Source organism: Melanerpes formicivorus, unplaced genomic scaffold (genome assembly GCF_026170545.1).
Source record: "Melanerpes formicivorus ecotype bairdi unplaced genomic scaffold, bMelFor1.0.p_v2 SCAF_1, whole genome shotgun sequence".
Lineage (NCBI taxonomy): Eukaryota > Metazoa > Chordata > Aves > Piciformes > Picidae > Melanerpes > Melanerpes formicivorus.
Genome location: NW_027142353.1, coordinates 57,352,890 through 57,373,727, shown reverse-complemented (window position 1 = coordinate 57,373,727; position 20,838 = coordinate 57,352,890). Strand labels below are relative to the sequence as shown.

Below are 20,838 nucleotides of genomic sequence, written 5' to 3'. Positions count from 1 at the left end.
TTTTTTTTCCCTTCTTAACATAGTGGTTCAGATGCCTGAAATAGGAGCAAGGGGATATTTGGGGAGAGCATTTTGTGGTATGGTCCAGGTCTGGTGTGACCGTTTGAGGCAGTGCCTTTAACAAAGGGACACCATGGCCGAATGTTTTATAAACAAGACAGGTCTAAACTAATTTCATTGGTGGAGAAGCAGAAGCACTGCCTTAAGTTTTGATTCCCAGTGGGACTAGTCTCAGTCTTGCACTTTCTCCCCCTTCTTCTGCAGCTCACAGCTTCTGGGCTTTCGGCCAGACTGACCTTGGAACTGATAACCACAAGGCCTGTACTAACTGCTTTTAATTAACAATTGCTCTTTTTTCTCTCTTTCTAACCCTCTTTGGGGAAAAAGGGGAGAGAAGGGGGTACAGGGGGAAACCCTTCTTCCAGGCGGAGGAGGGGGATCTCATTCCTGTGTTACTTTGTTGTATATTTCTGTATATATTGTAAATACTGTAAATTGTGTACATATATATATATATCCTGCAGGCCCACTTGTAAATATAGCACATTCCCTTGCTAATCCGGCTGTGGGTTTTTTTCCTTTCTTTCATTTTTCTTTCCCTTCACTTTACGGGGGGCGGGGAGAACGCCTGGCCTTCCTCTCAACCCTTGACATCTGGTAAGTTGAATCATTGATTACCACCAATACTTTTAGCAAAGGACAGAGAGCAGCAGTATCTGGGAAGACCACATGAACAGCTTTCTTCCATGGAATATACTAATCTTTTGCCTGACTAAGTTTAGCCATCTAACAGAATCAAAACATTATCTGTACTACCTGAGCTGTTCTCTCTCTTGCATGTCATCAGTATTTCTCCAAAGAGGGAGGTGATTTCCTCTCCAAAAATCCTGCAGCAATTCTCAGTGAGGAACTGTACCAGGCTAGAAATCTGCAACAAAGCAACGTAGATGTCTTGTTAGATATTCCATTATTCTGCTCAGGGCAAGCTCACCACACTGATAAGGAACAGGAATAAACTGCCCATTCATGATGTGTCCCCTGACCATCAAGAACTCCTCTCCTGATCCCCAGAGCCACAGCAAAATAGCCAGGTTCCCCAAAAATGTTCCTGTATACATCATTTTCCTTTTCTATTCTGCCCTGTTCCAAGCTCACCACAACCAGAGATCTTTCAAACGAGAGAAACAGTTAATACACTGGGTCTTGCTCTATGATCCCTTCCCTTCTTTCAGGCAGATTATGAGAATGGATTGATGAATGCTTCTGGAGTCATGACCAGAGGACAGGTGCTGATCTGAAGATGTACTGAAACCCACTGTTAATACATTGGGTCTTGCTCTATGATCCCTTCCCTTCTTTCAGGCAGATTATGAGAATGGATTGATGAATGCTTCTGGAGTCATGACCAGAGCACAGGTGCTGATCTGCAGATGTACTGAAACATTTAGTTAATACACTGGGTCTTGCTTTATTATCCCTTCCCCTCTTTCAGGCAGATTACGAGAATGGATTGATGAATGCTTCTGGAATCATGATCAGAGGACAGGTGCTGATCTGAAGATGTACTGAAACACTTAGTTAATACACTGGGTCTTGCTTTATGATCCCTTCCCTTCTTTCAGGCAGATTATGAGAATAGATTGATGAATACTTCTGGAGTCATGATCGGAGGACAGGTGCTGCTCTGAAGATGTACTGACTGTTTTCACATTCGTACCCAACATCCTGGTTGACCAAGATGAAGGGTGAGGTGATTTTTAACTACATTGCAGTGTCTCTTACCTTTTTTGTAAATTCACTTTCTACATCAGGAGTGGAGGAAACAGGAGGCCAGAGCAGGCTAGGTGCAATGCAGATAGCCAGGTTAAATGCATTCATCTGGTTCTCCTCAGATCGCATTTCTATTCCATGCAGCACTCCAAAGAGGTAACGCAAGAGAACAACATTAGCTCTGGGGAGCTGCTCTATTAACCTGAAAACAGAAACACATTCTTCAAATTAGGGACTGGACAGAATAAAACTATTTTTCATTGATACATACAAGTCAAGATAATGAAAATACAGAAAAAGTGTAACACAGTGCACTAACTAAACCAGGGAGTGGGTCAAGGAGGTGTCCTTGCTCAGCTGCTTTCCCTCACTGCAGTACATCTGTAAACAGTTTTCTGGGAGGACAGAAAACACCCTAACATATAATTAAAATTACCCTATGTCAAACTAATGAACCATGTACAATGGATGACATAGAACTGTATTTCAGCTAATTTCCTGATAATTCACTATTAGCTTAACCAAACAGTTTGGCTGTCTCTCCATGCCACCAAATTGCCATGAGTACATATATATATATGTACATATATATATATGTAAGCACATGTGAGGTCAGCTAATGGCCAAAGCTCTGTTTCCCATGACAAAAACTTTGCCCCCTTTCTCTCTGATATCACCTGCAAGGGTGGATGCTTCCCTTGCCACTGTGCTCCAGTATTTGAGTCACGATTCCATCCTGGCTTCAAAACAGTCACTAAGATTTGAGATGGATGAAGGGGAATATATGAGGAAATTATTTCAGCTGCAATTTCACCCAGGGTGTTGGGAGTTCCCCTGCTTTGGTATCAAGCAGAAATCCAAGCCTTGAACAGCATATATCTCTCTCTCTCTCTCTCTCTCTCTCTCTCTCTCTCTCTCTCTCTCTCTCTCTCTCTCTCTATCTCTATCTCTATCTCTAGAATCATAGAATCAATAAAGTTGGAAAAGACCATAAAGATCATCAAGCCCAAGCTGTCATCCAAGACCTCATGACTACTAAACCATGGCACCAAGTGCCATTTCCAATCCCTTTTTGAACACCTCCAGGAACAATGATTCCACCACCTCCCTGGGCAGCACATTCCAATGGCTAACAACTCTCTCAGTGAAGAACTTCCTCCTCACCTCAAGCCTAAACTTCCCCCAATAGAATCATAGAATCAATATCTATATCCATATCTATATGAATATCTATACTGATATCAATACAGATGTAGAGGAAGGATATTTTATTTCTTTACTGGTATCCAGAAAAGGCAGAAAAGCAGGACAAAAGAGAGTCAGGAAACTGTCCCTCTGAGGCAAGTGTGTTATGGTTTGGAGCTGGTACTTCGTCCCAGAGACTTTGAGTAAAAGGTAAAGTTAGGGATTGGACACAGAATAACAATTGATTGGTTTCTATCATCCCATTCATTTGCTGGATAGGTTATACTTGGCTGCACAAACATTCTCTTCCCTTTTTTCCTCCTTCTCTCTCTGAGGCTTTGCTTGCATGGCTTCCTGCCTTATCTCCCTTTTGACCTTCTGCTGGCTCAACTGACTACTAATTGTGTCTGTGAAGGTACCAGGGAAGCGAGGGGGTAGGAGGCTGCTAGCAGTCCCTCTGGGCTGCCTAGAAAGGTGTAGATCTGTACAAGGGGCCCCTTGTACTGTTGATAAGTTGTAAATATATGTATATATATTCTGTACATGTCTTATCACCTTATATAATTTCATACTTAGTTCATTTTGTATATATAAATTCATTTTGCTTCCAATCTTTTTGAGCTAGTCTGGGGATTTCTGCTGGAGGTAACTCTCCATTCTGGGGGTGAATCTCTGATTGTTGCGGGGGGGCAAATCCAACCCCACAACAACATGGCAGCATATATCTAAGTTTGCATGCTCTGTAGCATATTTTTACCATCTATCTATCTAGCTATCTATCTATCTATAAAAGAAAAAAGTAATTGTAAGTTGTACATTGAATATTTTGGGGTACATTGAATATTTCTGGGATATAAAATTATAGGAAAAGAATACAGATATATAAGTAACTCTACCTTTGGATGCTTTTTATCTTCTCTTCATTATTTCCTTGATCCATCACAGAGACCCACTTGTCACAGAGCTGAGATGACAAAATGCTGCCTGGGATGTTGCGAAGAAAATCCTTATCAAGAGAAAAGAACACAAAAAACATGTGAACAGCTGCTCTGGAGCCCAGGAGGGAGTAGGAATAAGATATGCAAATATAGGTGGGACAGCACTAGCTGACAAGCATCTTGTTCCACACAGCAACCGAAACCAGCATAAAATCATCTGAGCTGAAATGCTTTGGATTGTACTAAAGGGAAAATTTCCTGCCCTTTCCTCACCCTTTCCTGTCAAATTAGAGGTATTTGGATGCTACATCAGCTATTGCTGAACTAAAAAGTCTGCAGTGGGAGCAGTTATTTTGATGCTGCATAATATCTCTCTTTATATATCACTTCACTTCATTGGTAGACCCCACTTCTTCCACTTCTTCTCCTTAGCTGACAAGCTCAAATACCTCCAGACCATAAGCATTCCAAGCCAGCCCTACCTTCCTTCCCCTAATCAATCCCTTTTGCTAATGCAGTACTTATACTATTGATAGTAACCCTATGGTGACTTTGTGGCTCAGTTGGTAGCACATCAGACCCTTAATGGGAAGGTCGTGAGTTCAAGCCTGCAGTAGTGTCCTCCCTACTCTAATCATGAGGTCTGTGGTGACAGGTTGGACTTGATGATCTTTGAGGTCTCTTCCAACCTTAGTGATACTGAATACTGATAGTCTTGCTGCTCCCATTTCCTAATATCTCAACCACTGGCAGACAGACTGTTGCAACCTGGGGAGAAGCCCAAACTCTAGCTCCCCAAACAAGCTAGAGTAAGGGAATCTATGATGTAACACCTTTCCTCTTTTGTGCTAATTCTTCACTGCTAGAAATGCCAAGCAATTGCCTCTCCCTGAAACTGCTACCGTGAGCACTCTGCGTGGTGTAGCTGTCCTGCCCTAAATGCATGTTCTAAATCCACCTGAAGGAAAGTAATGGTGTCCCACCCATGAAAACCTATCAGGTACATGGTAGCAAGAGGAATGGCTTTCTGCAATAAAAACATCCCCCAAAGCACTGCTTGCATGAGAATGGAGATTGCTACTTCTTTTAAGCAAAAACTACACACACTGCACTAAAATGTGAAAAGGAATATGATGATCCTCCTTGTGGCTGAAGTTTTACTGGAGGCTTGCAATGTTGGTTTTTTTTTTGCACAAGGAGCATTGTTTTTAATGTACAAGTCTGTAAGAAAAGATAATGAAAGGTAAAATTAATCCAAGTACTTTGGGTGACACTATACACTCACTAGGGTCTGTAGTGTAGGGAAACAGGTCTGCAAATCTGCCTTTCTAGTATTTAACTGACTTTAAGCAGAGATTAAGAGAGTAACAGAACCAGCTTATAGCTGAGACCTCAGGAAAGCTAGCTGGCTAGTCCTCTTCCCCATCCTAATTCAGTGGTAGCCTCCTCTAGAGATACTCATAATATTAATGTGCCAGCTTCTTAATTCGGCCCACAAAGTTGTCCTTGGACCTGTCCCTGGAGAAAAGCCCTACTTGTTTGTGCCGATGATCTGCACTGTTCTCACCTAAAAAGGAGGAAAGGAGCATTCTTCACAAACCTTAAACAAGGATGCTGTCACAAATATGGACTCGCAGGCTAGGTCCACTTCAGCACCTGAATCAAGCTTCTCCTTGAGCTCTTTGCAGGTTTTTGCACTTCCAGAGCGCCTGAAAATACCCTCTGTGGAAGGGCCCTCTTGGTAAAGGAGGGAAAGCATGTCCTAAACAAAATGAAGAGAGGGGATTTATTAGTAGTATATTTTATTGTCTAGTGCCATTAAAATGTAGTGTTGCCACTTTTGCCACAGGTGAAAATCTCTGAGTCTTGATAAAGCTCACAAATCAAACACAAATTAAGGCTTACTCTTCAAGCCATACTGAACTGCACAGCAAAGCTATTGTCTGGGGCACTGATTTTGGAGACCATCCACAGATGTGCTGTGCTGCCACTACTAAGCGCTAACCTTCCACATGATCTTCCAGTATCTGTGCAAGTTTTAGCCAAGCCATTTAAAGATACAAACACCACACTATGGAAAAAGGTCTATTTAATCCAAAGATCTGTGCCTAACGGTAGCCTCAGCCAGACATGCTTTGCTGGAAAAGGAAAGTGTCTTAGTCCTCACTAGAGTGTTCAATGTCATCACCAGCCAGAGACAGAGACTTCTGTTCCATGCTCGATGTCTGGAAAAAATGAGGTTTTATCTAAGTTGGGAAGTTCTTTGTTAATATCTACACTTCTACAGCAGATCTGGGTCAGATTTTGCCCCTTTTGTTTCTTGTGAGTGTTATCGTACTCTGCAAGTAGCTCAGGGCTGTCAGCAGGACCTCCTCTGGAGCAAGGTACTCCCACTTGGGAGATTAGCCAGAAGGGGCTAAAGCTTGTCTTATGGCTCCTCTGAAGCCAGTCAGGCTGCAAAGGAGCAAACAGGTAGGCAGCTCACTACATGAGATATTCAAAAGGAAAGGGAAAACAAACAAATTCCTGACTAGCTTTTAAAACTCCAGGAGGGACTGCTTTCTTCTAGATGAGAGAGGAAAGCAAGCAGACAAGGAAATGCTGAAATCAGAGGCCTCTCTTGAGATAAAATGTACTTGGTATTTTCCAGTTGCTTAATTGTCTGCTGTATCCTGTGGGCTGTCTCTCAGACGTGAGGGAGAAATGGGTGCAGATTGTCTCTGGTATTATGCACATAGACACAGTGGTCTGATGGCCACGTCACCAAAAGAGATGGCAAGAACACTGGGGAAGAGCCTACCAACATTACTCTAACAGTAACATCTAAGCAGTGGGATTTGGTGACACTGCTAGTCTGGGCTGTACAGTAGGTCTCTGACACAAAACACTGCAGATAGGTCTAGTAGAAAATGTAATTTTTAATTTTGTTCTTTAATGTTTCTTTCTTGCTTGCAGCAGTTGAAAGTCAAGCACTCATGTGAGTGCAGTCACTTTGAAAGAGCACCTTCATGCCATCAGGATTTGTGTCAGCATTGCCCTTTTCTTTGCAGTGACTGAGTTCTACATTCAAAAGGGGCTGAGTCTCACAGCACAGGATCTTAGCACAACAACCAACGTTTTGAAAGAATATTCTTGATAAAATACCCACAAGATAAAACTGAGAAGCCCCTCTTAAATTAGTAAAATCAGGTAAAATTATACAGTGAAGCTAATGGTGTAAGGCAATTCAGTGCAGCAACGGCTAAAAGAGAACCCTTCAGCTGTGAAAGCAAGCTTGAAGCTAATAGAGAACCCTTCAGCTGTGAAAGCAAGCTTGAAGCTCTGAAGCACAGATATCAAACACGCCTGCAGCATTCATCTCTGGTATTTCCCTTCACTTGCAGGTAAATCCCACACAGTCCCTAGAATAGAATAGAATAGAATAGGGATAGGATAGAATAGAATAGAATAGAATAGAATAGAATAGAATAGAATAGAATAGAATAGAATAGAATAGAATAGAATAGAATAGAATAGAATAGAATAGAATAGAATAGAATAGAATGACACCAAGTTAGTTATGACACCAAGTTAGGAGCAGATGTTAGTCAGTTAGAGGGTAGAAAGGCTCTGCAGAGGGACCTCGACTGACTGGACAGATGGGCAGAGTCCAATGGGATGGCATTCAACAAGTCCAAGTGCCGAGAGCTGCACTTTGGCTACGGCAATCCCATGCAGAGCTACAGGCTGGGGTCGGAGTGGCTGGAGAGCTCCCAAACAGAGAGGGACCTGGGTGTGCTGATCGACAGCCACCTGAATATGAGCCAGCAGTGTGCCCAGGTGGCCAAGAGGGCCAATAGCATCCTGGCCTGCATTAGGAATAGTGTGGCCAGCAGGAGAAGGGAAGTCCTTGTGCCCCTGTACTCTGCTTTGGTTAGGCCGCACCTTGAGTACTGTGTCCAGTTCTGGGCCCCTCAGTTTAAGAAGGATATCAAAACACTTGAGCGTGTCCAGAGAAGAGCAATGAGGCTGGGGAGAGGCCCTGAACACAAGCCCTATGAGGAGAGGCTGAGGGAGCTGGGGTTGTTTAGCCTGGAGAAGAGGAGACTCAGGGGTGACCTCATTGCCCTCTACAACTACCTGAAAGGTGGTTGTAGCCGGGAAGGGGTTGGCCTCTTCTCCCAGGCAACCAGCACCAGAACAAGGGGACACAGTCTCAAGCTGCACCAGGGGAGGTTTAGACTCGAGGTGAGGAGGAAGTTCTTCACCGAGCGAGTCATTCGTCATTGGAACGGGCTGCCCAGGGAGGTGGTGGAGTCACCGTCCCTGGAGGCGTTCAAGAGGGGACTGGTTGTGGCACTTGGTGCCATGGTCTAGTCATGGGGTCTGTGTTGATAGGTTGGATTTGATGATCCTCGAGGTCCTTTCCAACCTTAGTTACACTGTGATACTGTGAATAGAATAGAATAGAATAGAATAGAATAGAACGGAAGATACCTTCAAGATCATCGCATCCAACCTATCATCCAAGACCACCTAATCAACTAAACCATACAACCAAGCACCCTATCAAGTCTCCTCCTAAACACCTCCAATGATGATGGCTCCACCACCTCCCCATGTGGAGGGAGGTGCATCTGTCCCTAAGATACAGTATTCCATTTACACACAGAATCAGACAGAATGTTAGGGACTGGAAGGGACCTCAAAAGATCTAGTCCAACCCCCCTGCCAGAGCAGGATCGCCTACACCAGATCACACAGGAACACATCCAGGCAGGTTTCAAGAAGCTCTCTGTCTTGCTTGAACTGAGGGGCCCAGAACTGGACACAATACTGCAGATGTGGCCTCAGTAGGGCAGAGTAGAGGGGGAGGAGAACTGCTCTCGCCCTACTAACCACACCCCTTCTAATATACCCCAGACTGGCATTGGCTCTCCTGGCCACAAAAGCACACTGCTGGCTCACCAGAGATGCTATGGTTTAGTTGATTAGATGGAGTTGGATGATGGGTTGGACACAATGATCTTGAACGTCGCTTCCGGTCTGGTCTGGTCTGGTCTGGTCTGGTCTATTCTATTCTATCCTATCCTATCCTATCCTATCCTATCCTATCCTATCCTATCCTATCCTATCCTATCCTATCCTATCCTATCCTATTCTGCATGAAATCAGAAGTTATATTTTATGGCATAAACACAGTGTTTAAGATTCAAAGCACAAAGTCTACCAAGCTGTGATTCTATGCTTAGTACTTTGTTGGTTGTTGGTTGTTTTTTTTTCAGGTAGAAATTTACTAATATTTATGCTTTGGAGTAATTTCTGAAATGCAGCATTGGCTTATCTCTCAGAAAGAAGGTTTGTACAGATTCCATCTCCAGAGGACTTATTTAAATCACATAAATGTTAAAAATGCACACTTCACCCTCAAAAGAAAATGACAAACCCACAGAATTAAAAGACCTGAAATGTCCTGGTATGATTCACTGTTCAGGCAGTGATAAAGCAGCACATCAAGCACAGGCTTAGGAGACAAGTCATCTCTTCCTATAAATTGATGCAACCCTGCTGATTTCAGTGGGGTTCTGGCAAGTTGTTACGGCCGAAGGTTGGGCTGCCATGATAAGGGGCCTGACCCTGGGTAGCTCACTCCCACTCTGTAAACATTCCAATTACTGCATTGCCAAGAGGGCAGCCCTCGGTTCTGACCAAAAATGCCCCCTATCTGCCTTAATTATGCCTAGGAATAGGCTCTAGGAAAACCTTTTTTATGTTTCTGGACTAGTTTTGAGGGCACCCACAGCACCAGTGAAAAGATGCTCCTGGAGCCTCTGCCTTCCCACCTATTTTTGCAGTGATGCTGTCAGATCAGAGAGGAGGACCCAGAGTGCTTGCCTACCTGGGGATGCCCTCAAGAAAGGGTTTTGAAACTGTTTACTGAAGCACAGGTAGTGTTTGTATGCATGTGTCTGTCTGTCTATGAAGAACAGTAAATGCCACATTTATGGAACTGGGGATTTTACAGAGGTCTTCGGAGTGGCTTAAAAACTGCGTGTGAATGTGGTATCTATTTACACTGCATCAGTGAGGACTAGGGAATCAGCCTTGTAGCATGGTCTGTAAAGAAGAAATAGCCCAGAGCAGCTGACTGATCACATATATTCCTCAAGCTGTTTGTTATCAATCAGGCCTGACCACAGCACAGGTTAAAGAACAATCTTCTTGCTGAGAATCACAAATGAGGTTTCCTTCTGCTTTCTTTGCCTGAGTAATTTCAGTCTCCCGTTTACAAAGTGTCCCCATGTTCTCATTCACTACACAAAGAAATTCCAGCACTGCAAATAGATATCCCCGAGCCTGGGACTCACCAAGAGGGGTTTGGGCAGGTTGTCATCCTCACAGATGGCTGTTAGCAAGAGGCCAAAGAGCTTCCCAGGAGCAGCAGATGTTGAAGAGAGGGGTGCATTGTCCAAGTGAGTGCCTGGGCCACGCCAAAAAGCCCAATTTATGATAGATCTTTTCCTTTTAAATGACTTTTGGCTTAGGTCTGGGAAAAGAGAAAGGTATTTATTAGAAGAAATGCATTTCAATCTTAATTCCACTATTTGTTTTGTGGTGGTAGCTATGGTTTCAAAGGAAAAAATGTCACGGACTCAACCAGCTCTTGGCATCCTGCTCAGCGTAATCCACCAAGCACATACCTCTCTGTGTGTGTGCAGAATATGCTGCCCTTACCCACACTCTTAAGAGGCTCGGCACTGCACTGCTGGACCATGGCATCAGCACTTACTGTGAAGTGTGGGATGGCAAACCTCAGCCTGCTGACTTCACACAAAGCTGAACTGTGCTAAAGAACTCACTAGCACATTAGCACCACTAATTGAAGCTGTAGTGTATGGAGAAGGAAAGTCTCAAATTGGGATAGAAAAAGGACTTTTTTCATTTGACCTTTCTCAACATTTGCTAGCATAGAGTCTTCTTAATAGCACATGCTACTGCTAAGGGTGGGTTGAGAGTGTTTGTGATGAAAGTGCCAGCTGGGGAAAAACTATTCTGTTTCATTTTTCCTTTTCTAGAGGTTTTCAAAGCCAGTCCTGCAGCTTTCAGTTAGTTCCTTCCTACCCTATGCACCTTTCTATTAGCTGGTTCTTCCACCTCAACAAACATTTCGCTTCCTGCTGTTGTGGAGGGTAGAAGCAAGGCTTGCAGAAGTAAGGCTTATGGCATGATACCAGATTTTTCTCTTCTATGCTTTACTACACTTGTTTTTGAGCCCAAACAGTGATTTTCGTTATACGTCATTCCATTCTTGGGAATCATGCTCCCTTTGGGAATGGGTGGAAGTCATTTCATTAGGGGCTTACAGGATGAAAAGTTACAGTTTAACTCAAAATGTGAACATATGAATGTGAAAGCCTGATGAAAAATTCTTTTCATGAAAATTAATATGGAGGACAGACGTTTTGAGCAGTCCAAAGCTTCAAGAAATATAAACTTGGCAGCATTTAAGGTGTGAGTTGATACATCATGTTTTGGGAGAACATAACTAACCTATAACTTTTGAAATGACTTTTTTTTCCCTTTCAGCTGAGCTGGATATTAGCATAGCAAGATGGTTTGCTTCACCTGGAGTTCTATTCACATAACAGCAAATACATATTGGTGCTGTTTTGCTGGCAACCATCTAGATCTCAGTGGAAGTGAAAATTAAGAAAAGATGCTATTTTGGAGAAAAATGAATAGCAGAAATGGGGTGGGGGGGGGAAGGACACTTAAAATAGGAACTTTCCTTAGTCTCCTACTGTTTGTTACACTCTTAAAGATGTGCCTTAAACTGACAACGTGGAAAAGGGGTAAATGTGATTTACTGTGTCCAGTTCTGGGCCCCTCAGTTTAGGAAAGATGTTGAGTTGCTGGAATGTGTCCAGAGAAGGGCAACAAAGGCAGTGAGGGGTTTGGAGCACAAGCCCTATGAGGAGAGGCTGAGGGAGCGGGGGTTGCATAGCCTGAAGAAGAGGAGGCTCAGGGGAGACCTTATTGCTCTCTACAACTACCTGAAGGGAGGTTGTAGACAGGCGGAGGTTGGTCTCTTCTCCAAGGCAACCAGCACCAGAACAAGAGGACACAGTCTCAAGCTGCATCAGGGGAAGTTTAGGCTGGATATTAGGAAGAAATTCTCCATAGAGAGTGTGGTTGGCCATTGGAATGGGCTGCCTGGGGAGGTGGTGGAGTCGCCATCACTGGAGGTGTTCAATGGGGGATTGGATGTGGCACTTGGTGCCATGGTCTAGTCATGAGGTCTGTGGTGACAGGTTGGACTCGGTGATCTTTGAGGTCTCTTCCAACCTTGGTGATACTGTGATACTGTGATACCATCACTGGAGGTGTTTAGGAGGAGACTTGATGGGGTGCTTGGTGCCATGGTTTAGTTGATTAGATGGTGTTGGATGATAGGTTGGACTTGAAGATCTTGAAGGTGTCTTCCAACCTGGTCTGGCCTGGTCTGGTCTGGTCTGGTCTGGTCTATTCTATTCTATTCTATTCTATTCTATTCTATTCTATTCTATTCTATTCTATTCTACTCTACTCTACTCTCCTCTACTCTACTCTACTCTATTAACTGCAGCTCTCTCCTGGGACAGCAGGATGAGGAGGATGCACACATTCTTTTCTTGAACCTGTGCAAAGTTGAATGCTAGGAGAAGCCCAGCCTCCTCTCAGGCAAAACAGATGCCAATTATTGCTTTGTAGAAGTGCTTCCATAAAAAAAATCAGGGTCTTGCTCAGGTGGATTATTCTAGGCCAGAATGAGAAAAAAAGGCAGTATTTCTTTGGTGGCAGTTCTCACTCAGAGCTCGTAGCAGCTCTCTATTCTGCTCACATGCAATTTCAATTCACAGGTAGTGTGCCAGCCATGCAAGTGGCATTTCCTCTTCTCACAAACTAATCAGAAACTTCTAAATAAAACCTCAGAGCCATTTAACAACACAGGACCCTTTCTGATCAAACCCCTAACTGTCAAACAACTTTCAAAGACCTCCTGTCTGTATTGAGACTAACTTGTTGAAATTTTGCTCTCTCTTTTAACAGATGATTAAATAATCATTTGGATTACAGACCAGCCACTGGCAGCAGTCAGTTCTTGCAAGATAAACTTCAAGCAAATCAGCAATTACAATACTATTTAGACATATGCTCATGAGCACTACTTAATGGCTACATTTAACTGGTCGATGGCCATCCCTGTTACGTGTTGAAAGGCTGCAGGAGAAGCAACAGGAACAGTCCAGCTCCTTCACACAGTAAATTCTTCTGTACTTTTTTAAACCACACTGCTGGGGCAGTTGATGCAACTACACCACCGCAGTTGGTGTCCACACAGCTACTTATTTGATGTGATGGCTAGTCATCAATTATGTCTGCCTGTCAACACCTACAACACTGCCTAAGCACAGTTGGTGCATGCTGGTACAACTGGGTAGCTACTCCTTGCTGCCTCTAGAAGAGACAGCATGACCAGCACAGCTGTATCTGTGCGGGGAAGCAATGGCAAGGAGAATAACACAGCCATGTGTGGCAGTGAAACGTGGGCTTGCAGACTTCACTCCCTGTGAATTTGCTCTGTAAATGGAGGTAAGCCCAGTGGTTACCTAATAACAGCACAGATTCTTGCTTGCTGATCTGAACCATAGAGTCATAGAATGTTGGGGTTTGGAAGGGATCTCCAGGGATCATTTTGTCCAACCCCCTGCAAAGCAGGGCCACTTAGGGCAGGTGACACAGGAATGCATCTAGGAAGGTTTTGAAGATCTTTACAGAAGGAGACTCCACAACCTCTCTGGGCAGCCTGCTCCAGTGCTCCATTACCTTCACAGTAAAAAAACCTTTCTCTCACATTGAAATGGAATTTCCTGTGACTGAGTTTATGTTCACCACCCCTTGTCCTACCACTGTATATCACTTAAAAGATACTGCTTTATCCTTTTTAGGTTTAGGTTGGATGTTAAGAAGAAGTTCTATACAGAGAGAGTGATTGCCCATTGGAATGGGCTGCCTGGGGAAGTGGTGGAGTTGCCATCATTGGAGGTGTTCAGGAGGAGACTTGATGAGGTGCTTGGTGCCATGGTTTAGTTGTTTAGGTGGGTTGGATTGGTTGATGGGTTGGATGCAGTGATCTTGAAGGTCTCTTCCGACCTGGTCTATTGTATTGTATTGTATTGTATTGTATTGTATTGTATTGTATTCTATTCTATTCTATTCTATTCTATTCTATTCTATTCTATTCTATTCTATTCTATTCTATTCTGACAGCCACCCTTCACTTGTAGACATTGATAAGGTCCCCTCTCAGCCTTAAAGATGAGCTTGGCTTGCACACAAGGTATCCTTTAACATTTTCCAAAACCAAAATAGGTGAGGAGTTAGGAAGAGCTCAGTGACCAGTGCTGTATGCAAGACAGAATCATAGAATCAACAAGGTTGGAAAAGACCTCAAGGATCATCAAGTCCAACCTGTCACCCAAGACCTCCTAAACCATGGCACCAAGTGCCATGTCCAATCCCCTCCTGAACACCTCTAGGGACGGTGACTCCACCACCTCCCTGGGCAGCCCATTCCAATGGCTAACAACTCTCTCTGTGAAGAACTTTCTCCTCACCTCAAGCCTAAACTTCCCCTGGTGCAACTTGAGACTGTGTCCTCTTGTTCTGGATAATCTGGTTTGCAAGCAGACAGGCCTCTGCATCACTTTGAGAGGTTTTGTTTGATGAAAGTCGGAAAGCTGAAAGGACTGAAAGCCTCTTTCTCCCACTTAGCACAGTCCCTGTGCATGGCTTGCAGGATGCCCCAGGCTTCTGCTGCCCCAAGGCCAGCCTTGCTTTCCCTCCTGCAGCTTGCTCAGCACTGCTGACAACACATCTGCATTAGAACTTTACAGGCCTGATTTGCATTTCTATTTTCTCTTGCCAGTCAACGTCAGCTGCCAAGTGGGGCCTGTAAACCTAATTACACCCCTTTGCTAGATTGCCTCATTCTTAAATTATGCCATGAAGTAATATATGATACAAATTACTGGGAAAGGGGGTTGGGGGGCTGGGGGGTGGGCGAAGGCATGTAGAAAGGAAATTAATTTATATAAAATGCAATTGATTTCCAGAATAATTTGTAACAGACACAGGTATAGCCTCACCATACTTACTTTCTAAAAGTTATTACAAATGGATTCTAGTCATATGTTGTAGGAGATCTTGGCCACTGAGGAGTGCACAGGACAGCAGCGTGCATGTTATCTTTATTGTTATGAGGCCATTAATGGTGAAGTAGGGATGAGTTCCTAATTGAGATGAGTATGACAGTGTGTTAAGTACAACAAAAACCACATGGGACACATCCTTGCCCTGCAAAGTTTTTAGTGTAACGCCCCAGACCTGCAAAGATCTCCTCATTTGTTTTACTCGTGAGCAGTAAGCAGCCATTGTGTCACTAACAACAGCGTGCAAAACAGAGAGCAGGTGCTCTTTTTCTTTAGCATCAAAGCCAAAGGCAGAAGCAAACGTTGCTGTCTTCATTCTAGTCAAAGAGAACTGAAATAAAGAAGCTGTATTTGCTCACTTCATCTAGGTACTCAAGCACACACCTAGGCTGCTTTGCCATGTGAGGGTCCCAGTGAGGCAGGTGTGTAGCTCTGAGTACCTTGCTGAGATAAAGAATGCTGCCAAATGTTGTATGGGAATTCTGTGCTGAATGCAAGCCCTGACTTCTCAACTGTAAAACCACTGTGCCTTGCTACCGAGAAGAGCAAGGGCTGCAGAGAAAAGCTCATCTAACAGACTTCCAAAAAAAATTTGCAGGGCAGGGATCTTGTACTTCTTTTGCTGCATTTAGAACAATCACTTGACAGGCAGCTTGTCAAAATGTAACTTACAAAGATGACACATACACAACAGCACACTCAAATCAGGGAGAGCTACACTGCACAATCCCCCGTGCAGCTGGAAGGTACATCTGCATGCTTCTCTCTGCTTCCCACAGCCCCCACCTCCAACACCAGCACGTCTGCTTTCTGCAGCACAGCCAGGGATGTAGCCTGCTTGTGGGTGAACAATGCTGGGGTGAGAGGGGTGACGTACCATTGAGTTGCTGGCACACTGCCAGGCGGCTTGGCTTCAGCACAAACTGGCACTGCAGCTCCTGGGGCAGCTGCTCTGTCAAGAAGGACCCCTGAAGCTGCCTAGGGCAGGCACAGTGCTTTGATCCGTGGGGCATAGCATCGCGAATGTGGCTCATTTTAATTCCAAAGGGAAATTCATGCCCTGTTCAAAGAGAAATCAGAATAATCTGTGTTGGATTTACTGGAGACTTGCAAAACTCTATCTGCCTTGGAGGAAAAGCAGATTTTGCATGCTGGCTTGCAACACTTTCTCTCTCAGTAATCTCAGAATTGATGCATTTCTGTGTATTTACACTGGCATAAAAGCTTGAACTGGCAGATACAGAGTTACTGTGTTCAGTGCAGTTAAAGTGACATAAAGTCAGACCTATTATAGACATATTGCATAAAAACTCATCAGAGAAAAAAACAAACAGAATTGACTACTTCTGAATTCAGTGCTTTATTCTTTCCACAGCTTTACTTAGGACACTGAAAGTTTAGGTACTGGTTGCTCATATGGTTCTGGCAAGAAATGAGGTTTTTGCTTCCCTCCCTCTTCATGCAACCACCATCAGCTCAGTCAAATGAGACACAATTATGGTTCCTGTCTGGGGCTGGAACAGGAAGGAAACGTTAATCACAGGGCTAATGTAAATGAGCCATGCTTGGCACTAACCAGCATCTTTGGGGACTACACAGAGGCAATTTATTTCTGGAGGAGCTTTTAAAAATGCCACCAGCAAGACATTTCTGGGGCTTGCTTAAAGACCTGGCAGTTGAAATACATTAAATATGGGTACAGTCTTAAGATGTCTTAGTTACCTTGCACTTAGACTTGAACACTGATAGTGGAAGAGATGTTATTAGAGATTATAGGCATTATAGTATGAAGCTGAAGCACTGTCATACTCTGTGGAGCAGTCAGACCCTGCTTCTGATGTCAACTGATGACAAAAGCTGGTTTTGTGTGATAAAACTCTGCATAAATATCAAGGCAGAATCAGCTTAGTATCAGATTCTTCTTCTCAAATGATTGTAACCTGAGTTTACAGTGAGAGTTGGTCAATTAGAAAGGCCTTTCCCATTTCTGAGTTCTCTGGTTCTATATTTAGAACCATGCCTCTGAGTTTACCTGAAGAAGCTACACCTCATGACTGGAAAGACAAAGTCTGGCACATTTCAACGACAAAACAGTTTGAACTGTGTTTAAGGTGTAGAAATTGGACATGTTATAAATATTAATGTGATCTGACTCCAGCAATGCATTTGTAGCTGAGGCTGCTCCAGGAAGGAATGTTAAGATTTACTGGGGTTAGATTTGCAGGAGGAAAAGAGAAAATCCACTCATTTTTCTTGTTCTAGTCATCTGTGAGCTCTTACATAGCATAAGTAATACTGGGCTTCTACAGGGAAAGGTTCTTAATAACAAGAAGGGATTTTTTTTCTCAGTGAACCATGGGCCAAAATCAAATCACTCCAGCCAATCACTTCTGAGCTTTGGGTTGATTCCTGGAGAGGAAATGTTTTATAAAGCATTTTAGATAGTGAGTAAGTGATAATTTGCTCCTAATCAGAGGGGTGCTGTCAAGCCAGTTAGACAAATAAAAGACTGATAAGAACCTCTTGAATCAACTCGAGTTGTGGAGGAACAGAACATTTCTCAAAACTCTGCTGAGTTTTGCTGAGGAGGGGAGTAAACAAAGCTATGGAAGTGTAGGAAGAAATATGGTAAAGCTGAACTGGCTCCAGCAGAGGAGGTGAGTGAGTGGAGAGACTGGCTGTAGAAAGACTGAGGCTCTTGCAGCAGAACCGGGGCAGAGATAAACGAACTTTTTCAACCCCTTAGTGACACAAGCAGACACTTGCTCTTCAAAACACAGGATCAGCATCTAACTCCCCAAATAGACAAACTTGCGTGACAGGGAAGTAAGAGTAAGAATGGGAAAAACAAAACAAAGAAAAGAGGAAACTGCAGTTCAGTCTTCTCTTTACTTCTTGCTTCCTTCAGCACTAAAAACTGGAGGAATGTTGAAAAATTAAACCATGTCAGGAACTTACCAATGAGAGGGTAAGGAGCATCTTCTCTTCCTGAAATCACCCACAGCTTGTAGTCTTTTTCAGAGCCCTAAAAAAAACAATATTAATAAGTTTTCCAGCCACTGAGAACAGGTTTGTATTAGCTTTCTCACAATGGAATGGAATGGAATGGAATGGAATGGAATGGAATGGAATGGAATGGAATGGAATGGAATAGAATAGAATAGAATAGAATAGAATAGAATAGAATAGAATAGAATAGAATAGAATAGAATAGAATAGAATAGAATAGAATAGAATAGAATAGAATTTACCAGGTTGGAAAAGACCTTCAAGATCATCAAGTCCAACCTATCACCCAATACCATCTAATCAACTAAGCCATGGCAACAAGTGCTCCATCCAGTCTCTTCCTAAACGCTTGCAGTGATGGTGACTCCACCACCTCTCTGGGCAGCACATTCCAATAGCCAATCACTCTTTCTTTGAAGAATTTCTTCCTAACAACCAGCCTAAATCTCTCCTGGCACACCTTGAGACTGTGGCCTCTTGTTCTGTTGGTGGTTGCCTGGGAGAAGAGACCAAAGATAATCTGCACCTTGTCAGCGGGGCCAAAGGAACTCCCTTTAATTTTGTAGTGCCTAAATTTGCCACCAGCAAAGTTTCTGAACTGTGTCTGTCATGTTCAATGTAGTCTGTGTGACCAGGGTGCAGCTCTGAGCAATGAGAGGGGCTGGAGCCTGCCATTTCTGAAGGAAAAAGAGGAAATTTGCCCCAGTTCTTTTGCTGCTCCTGGAAGCAGAGGAACAGGGGCAACAGCCTGCTGGGCTTAGGATTGCTTTTGAGGACAGATCAAGATGATAGCCATGCCTACCCTTCATGCCATGTGGCTGTCAGTCCTCAGCCCATGTGACTCCCCACACCCAGGAGGCTGGAAATGAGACAGAACACAGCATGGAGAGGACCTCTGGACCCAGATGCTGCTCCAGGCTCCCAGCAAGTTCATGACCCCCTTCTCACCACCAGCAGCCAGGAGAGACAGGTCTGACCCCCCAGAGAGATTACAGATAAGTAGCACAAAGCAGGGGCCTGCTGTGGAGCCTGGGGCAGACAGCAGACAGCTCATGTGAGCTAAGGTTCAGCTCTGTCCTGAGTACCAGGAAAACTGCAACCTCTGGGATGTGCTCTGGCACACAGGCACCCTCACTCTCACACCTGAGACCTCTGCTTCACCATCTCCCCAGCTCCTCTACAATCTCTGTAAGGAGATCAGGCTCAGCAGCCAACAGCATCCTGCACCCTGTGCTGGACAGCAGGTCAGGTGCATCTTTGGCCTGAGACCGTGTTGATGATGCCAAGGCAAGGATCACACAGAATCATGGAATCACCAAGGTTGGAGGAGACCTCAAAGATCATGACACCCAAGGGGCTCCTGGCACTAAACACTGCCCCAAAATCTCCTTGTGGGCCTGCCGTCAGCCCTTTTGTATCACAGTATCACAGTATCACAGTATAACTAAGGTTGGAAGAGACCTCAAGGATCATCAAGTCCAACCTATCAACACAGACCCCATGACTAGACCATGGCACCAAGTGCCATGTCCAATCTCCTCTTGAACACCTCCAGGGATGGTGACTCCACCACCTCCCTGGGCAGCACATTCCAATGACGAACGACTCGCTCGGTGAAGAACTTTCTCCTCACCTCGAGTCTAAACCTCCCCTGGCGCAGCTTGAGACTGTGTCCTCTTGTTCTGCTGCTGGTTGCCTGGGAGAAGAGACCAACCCCTTCCCGGCTACAGCCACCTTTCAGGTAGTTGTAGAGGGCAATGAGGTCACCCCTGAGCCTCCTCTTCTCCAGGCTAAACAATCCCAGCTCCCTCAGCCTCTCCTCACAGGGCTTGTGTTCAAGGCCTCTCCCCAGCCTTGTTGCCCTTCTCTGGACACGTTCAAGTGTTTCGATGTCCTTCTTAAACTGAGGGGCCCAGAACTGGACACAGGACTCAAGGTGTGGCAGGACTTGGGAGCGCTGGATGGTGCTTTAAGACTGACGAGTCCTCTGTTACAATTTACAGTGGAGAAGATAAATCTGCATCAGAGACAATTTCCAGAGGACTGGAAAATGTGAACATCTTTGGGAAAAGCTGCTGATTTGAAAGTGGGTTCTAAACACTGCCTTCAGTGTAAATATACAATTCTTCAGTTTAACTGAAGAAGGAGAATATTAACTATTGCAGGATATGATGGTGAGACAATAGAAATAAGGAGAATGACCTTTAATATAAACCACTCTCAGGACAAAAGGTGGATACATACACTGCAGGAAAAGTGATCTATTACACCTTGAATCCTTTTTCAGTGACACTGCTAAATTAGGATAATTAAACCCCAGAAGTTTTCAGCTATGAAAGATGATAAATACCTCATAACAGTGCTTATTCAGCTCTAAAATTCAATCCTATCTATTCTTCAATATGTTCACCTATCTTGCATTTTCTGGACCTTCATCTAGTGTCCCTAAATCTCTTGAGAATCTTGGACTAGATGATCTCCAGAGGTCCCTTCCAACCCCTACCATCTGTGATTCTGTGATTCTTTTTACTTGCTGTACACACCCAGGGTAATGCTGATATACCCAAAAAAGCCTTTGCAGTTTGCTCTCTGACTGACAGAGCTTTCTGGCCCATATTACCACTGCTGTTGAGTTAGCTAGCAGGGGGCAGAAGGAAAATAAATAGGCTTTAGAGACATCTCTGATGCCTCAGGGCAAGCAGCCA

At 44.1% G+C, this 20,838-nt stretch overlaps 1 protein-coding gene across 2 annotated transcripts in view; it reads right to left on the bottom strand.

Moving 5' to 3' along the window:
- Positions 1–20,838, bottom strand: part of ARHGAP20 (Rho GTPase activating protein 20) — a 76,021-nt gene that overhangs the window by 3,553 nt on the left and 51,630 nt on the right. For both annotated transcript variants that reach the window (XM_068144503.1, XM_068144513.1), the window contains exons 8-14: positions 18,083–18,149; positions 16,002–16,184; positions 10,241–10,419; positions 5,494–5,655; positions 3,852–3,961; positions 1,783–1,972; positions 817–928 (exon numbers count right to left, since the gene is read on the bottom strand). In XM_068144503.1, the coding sequence (XP_068000604.1) occupies positions 817–928; positions 1,783–1,972; positions 3,852–3,961; positions 5,494–5,655; positions 10,241–10,419; positions 16,002–16,184; positions 18,083–18,149 (1,003 nt within the window). The remainder of the gene's footprint in view (positions 1–816; positions 929–1,782; positions 1,973–3,851; positions 3,962–5,493; positions 5,656–10,240; positions 10,420–16,001; positions 16,185–18,082; positions 18,150–20,838) is intronic.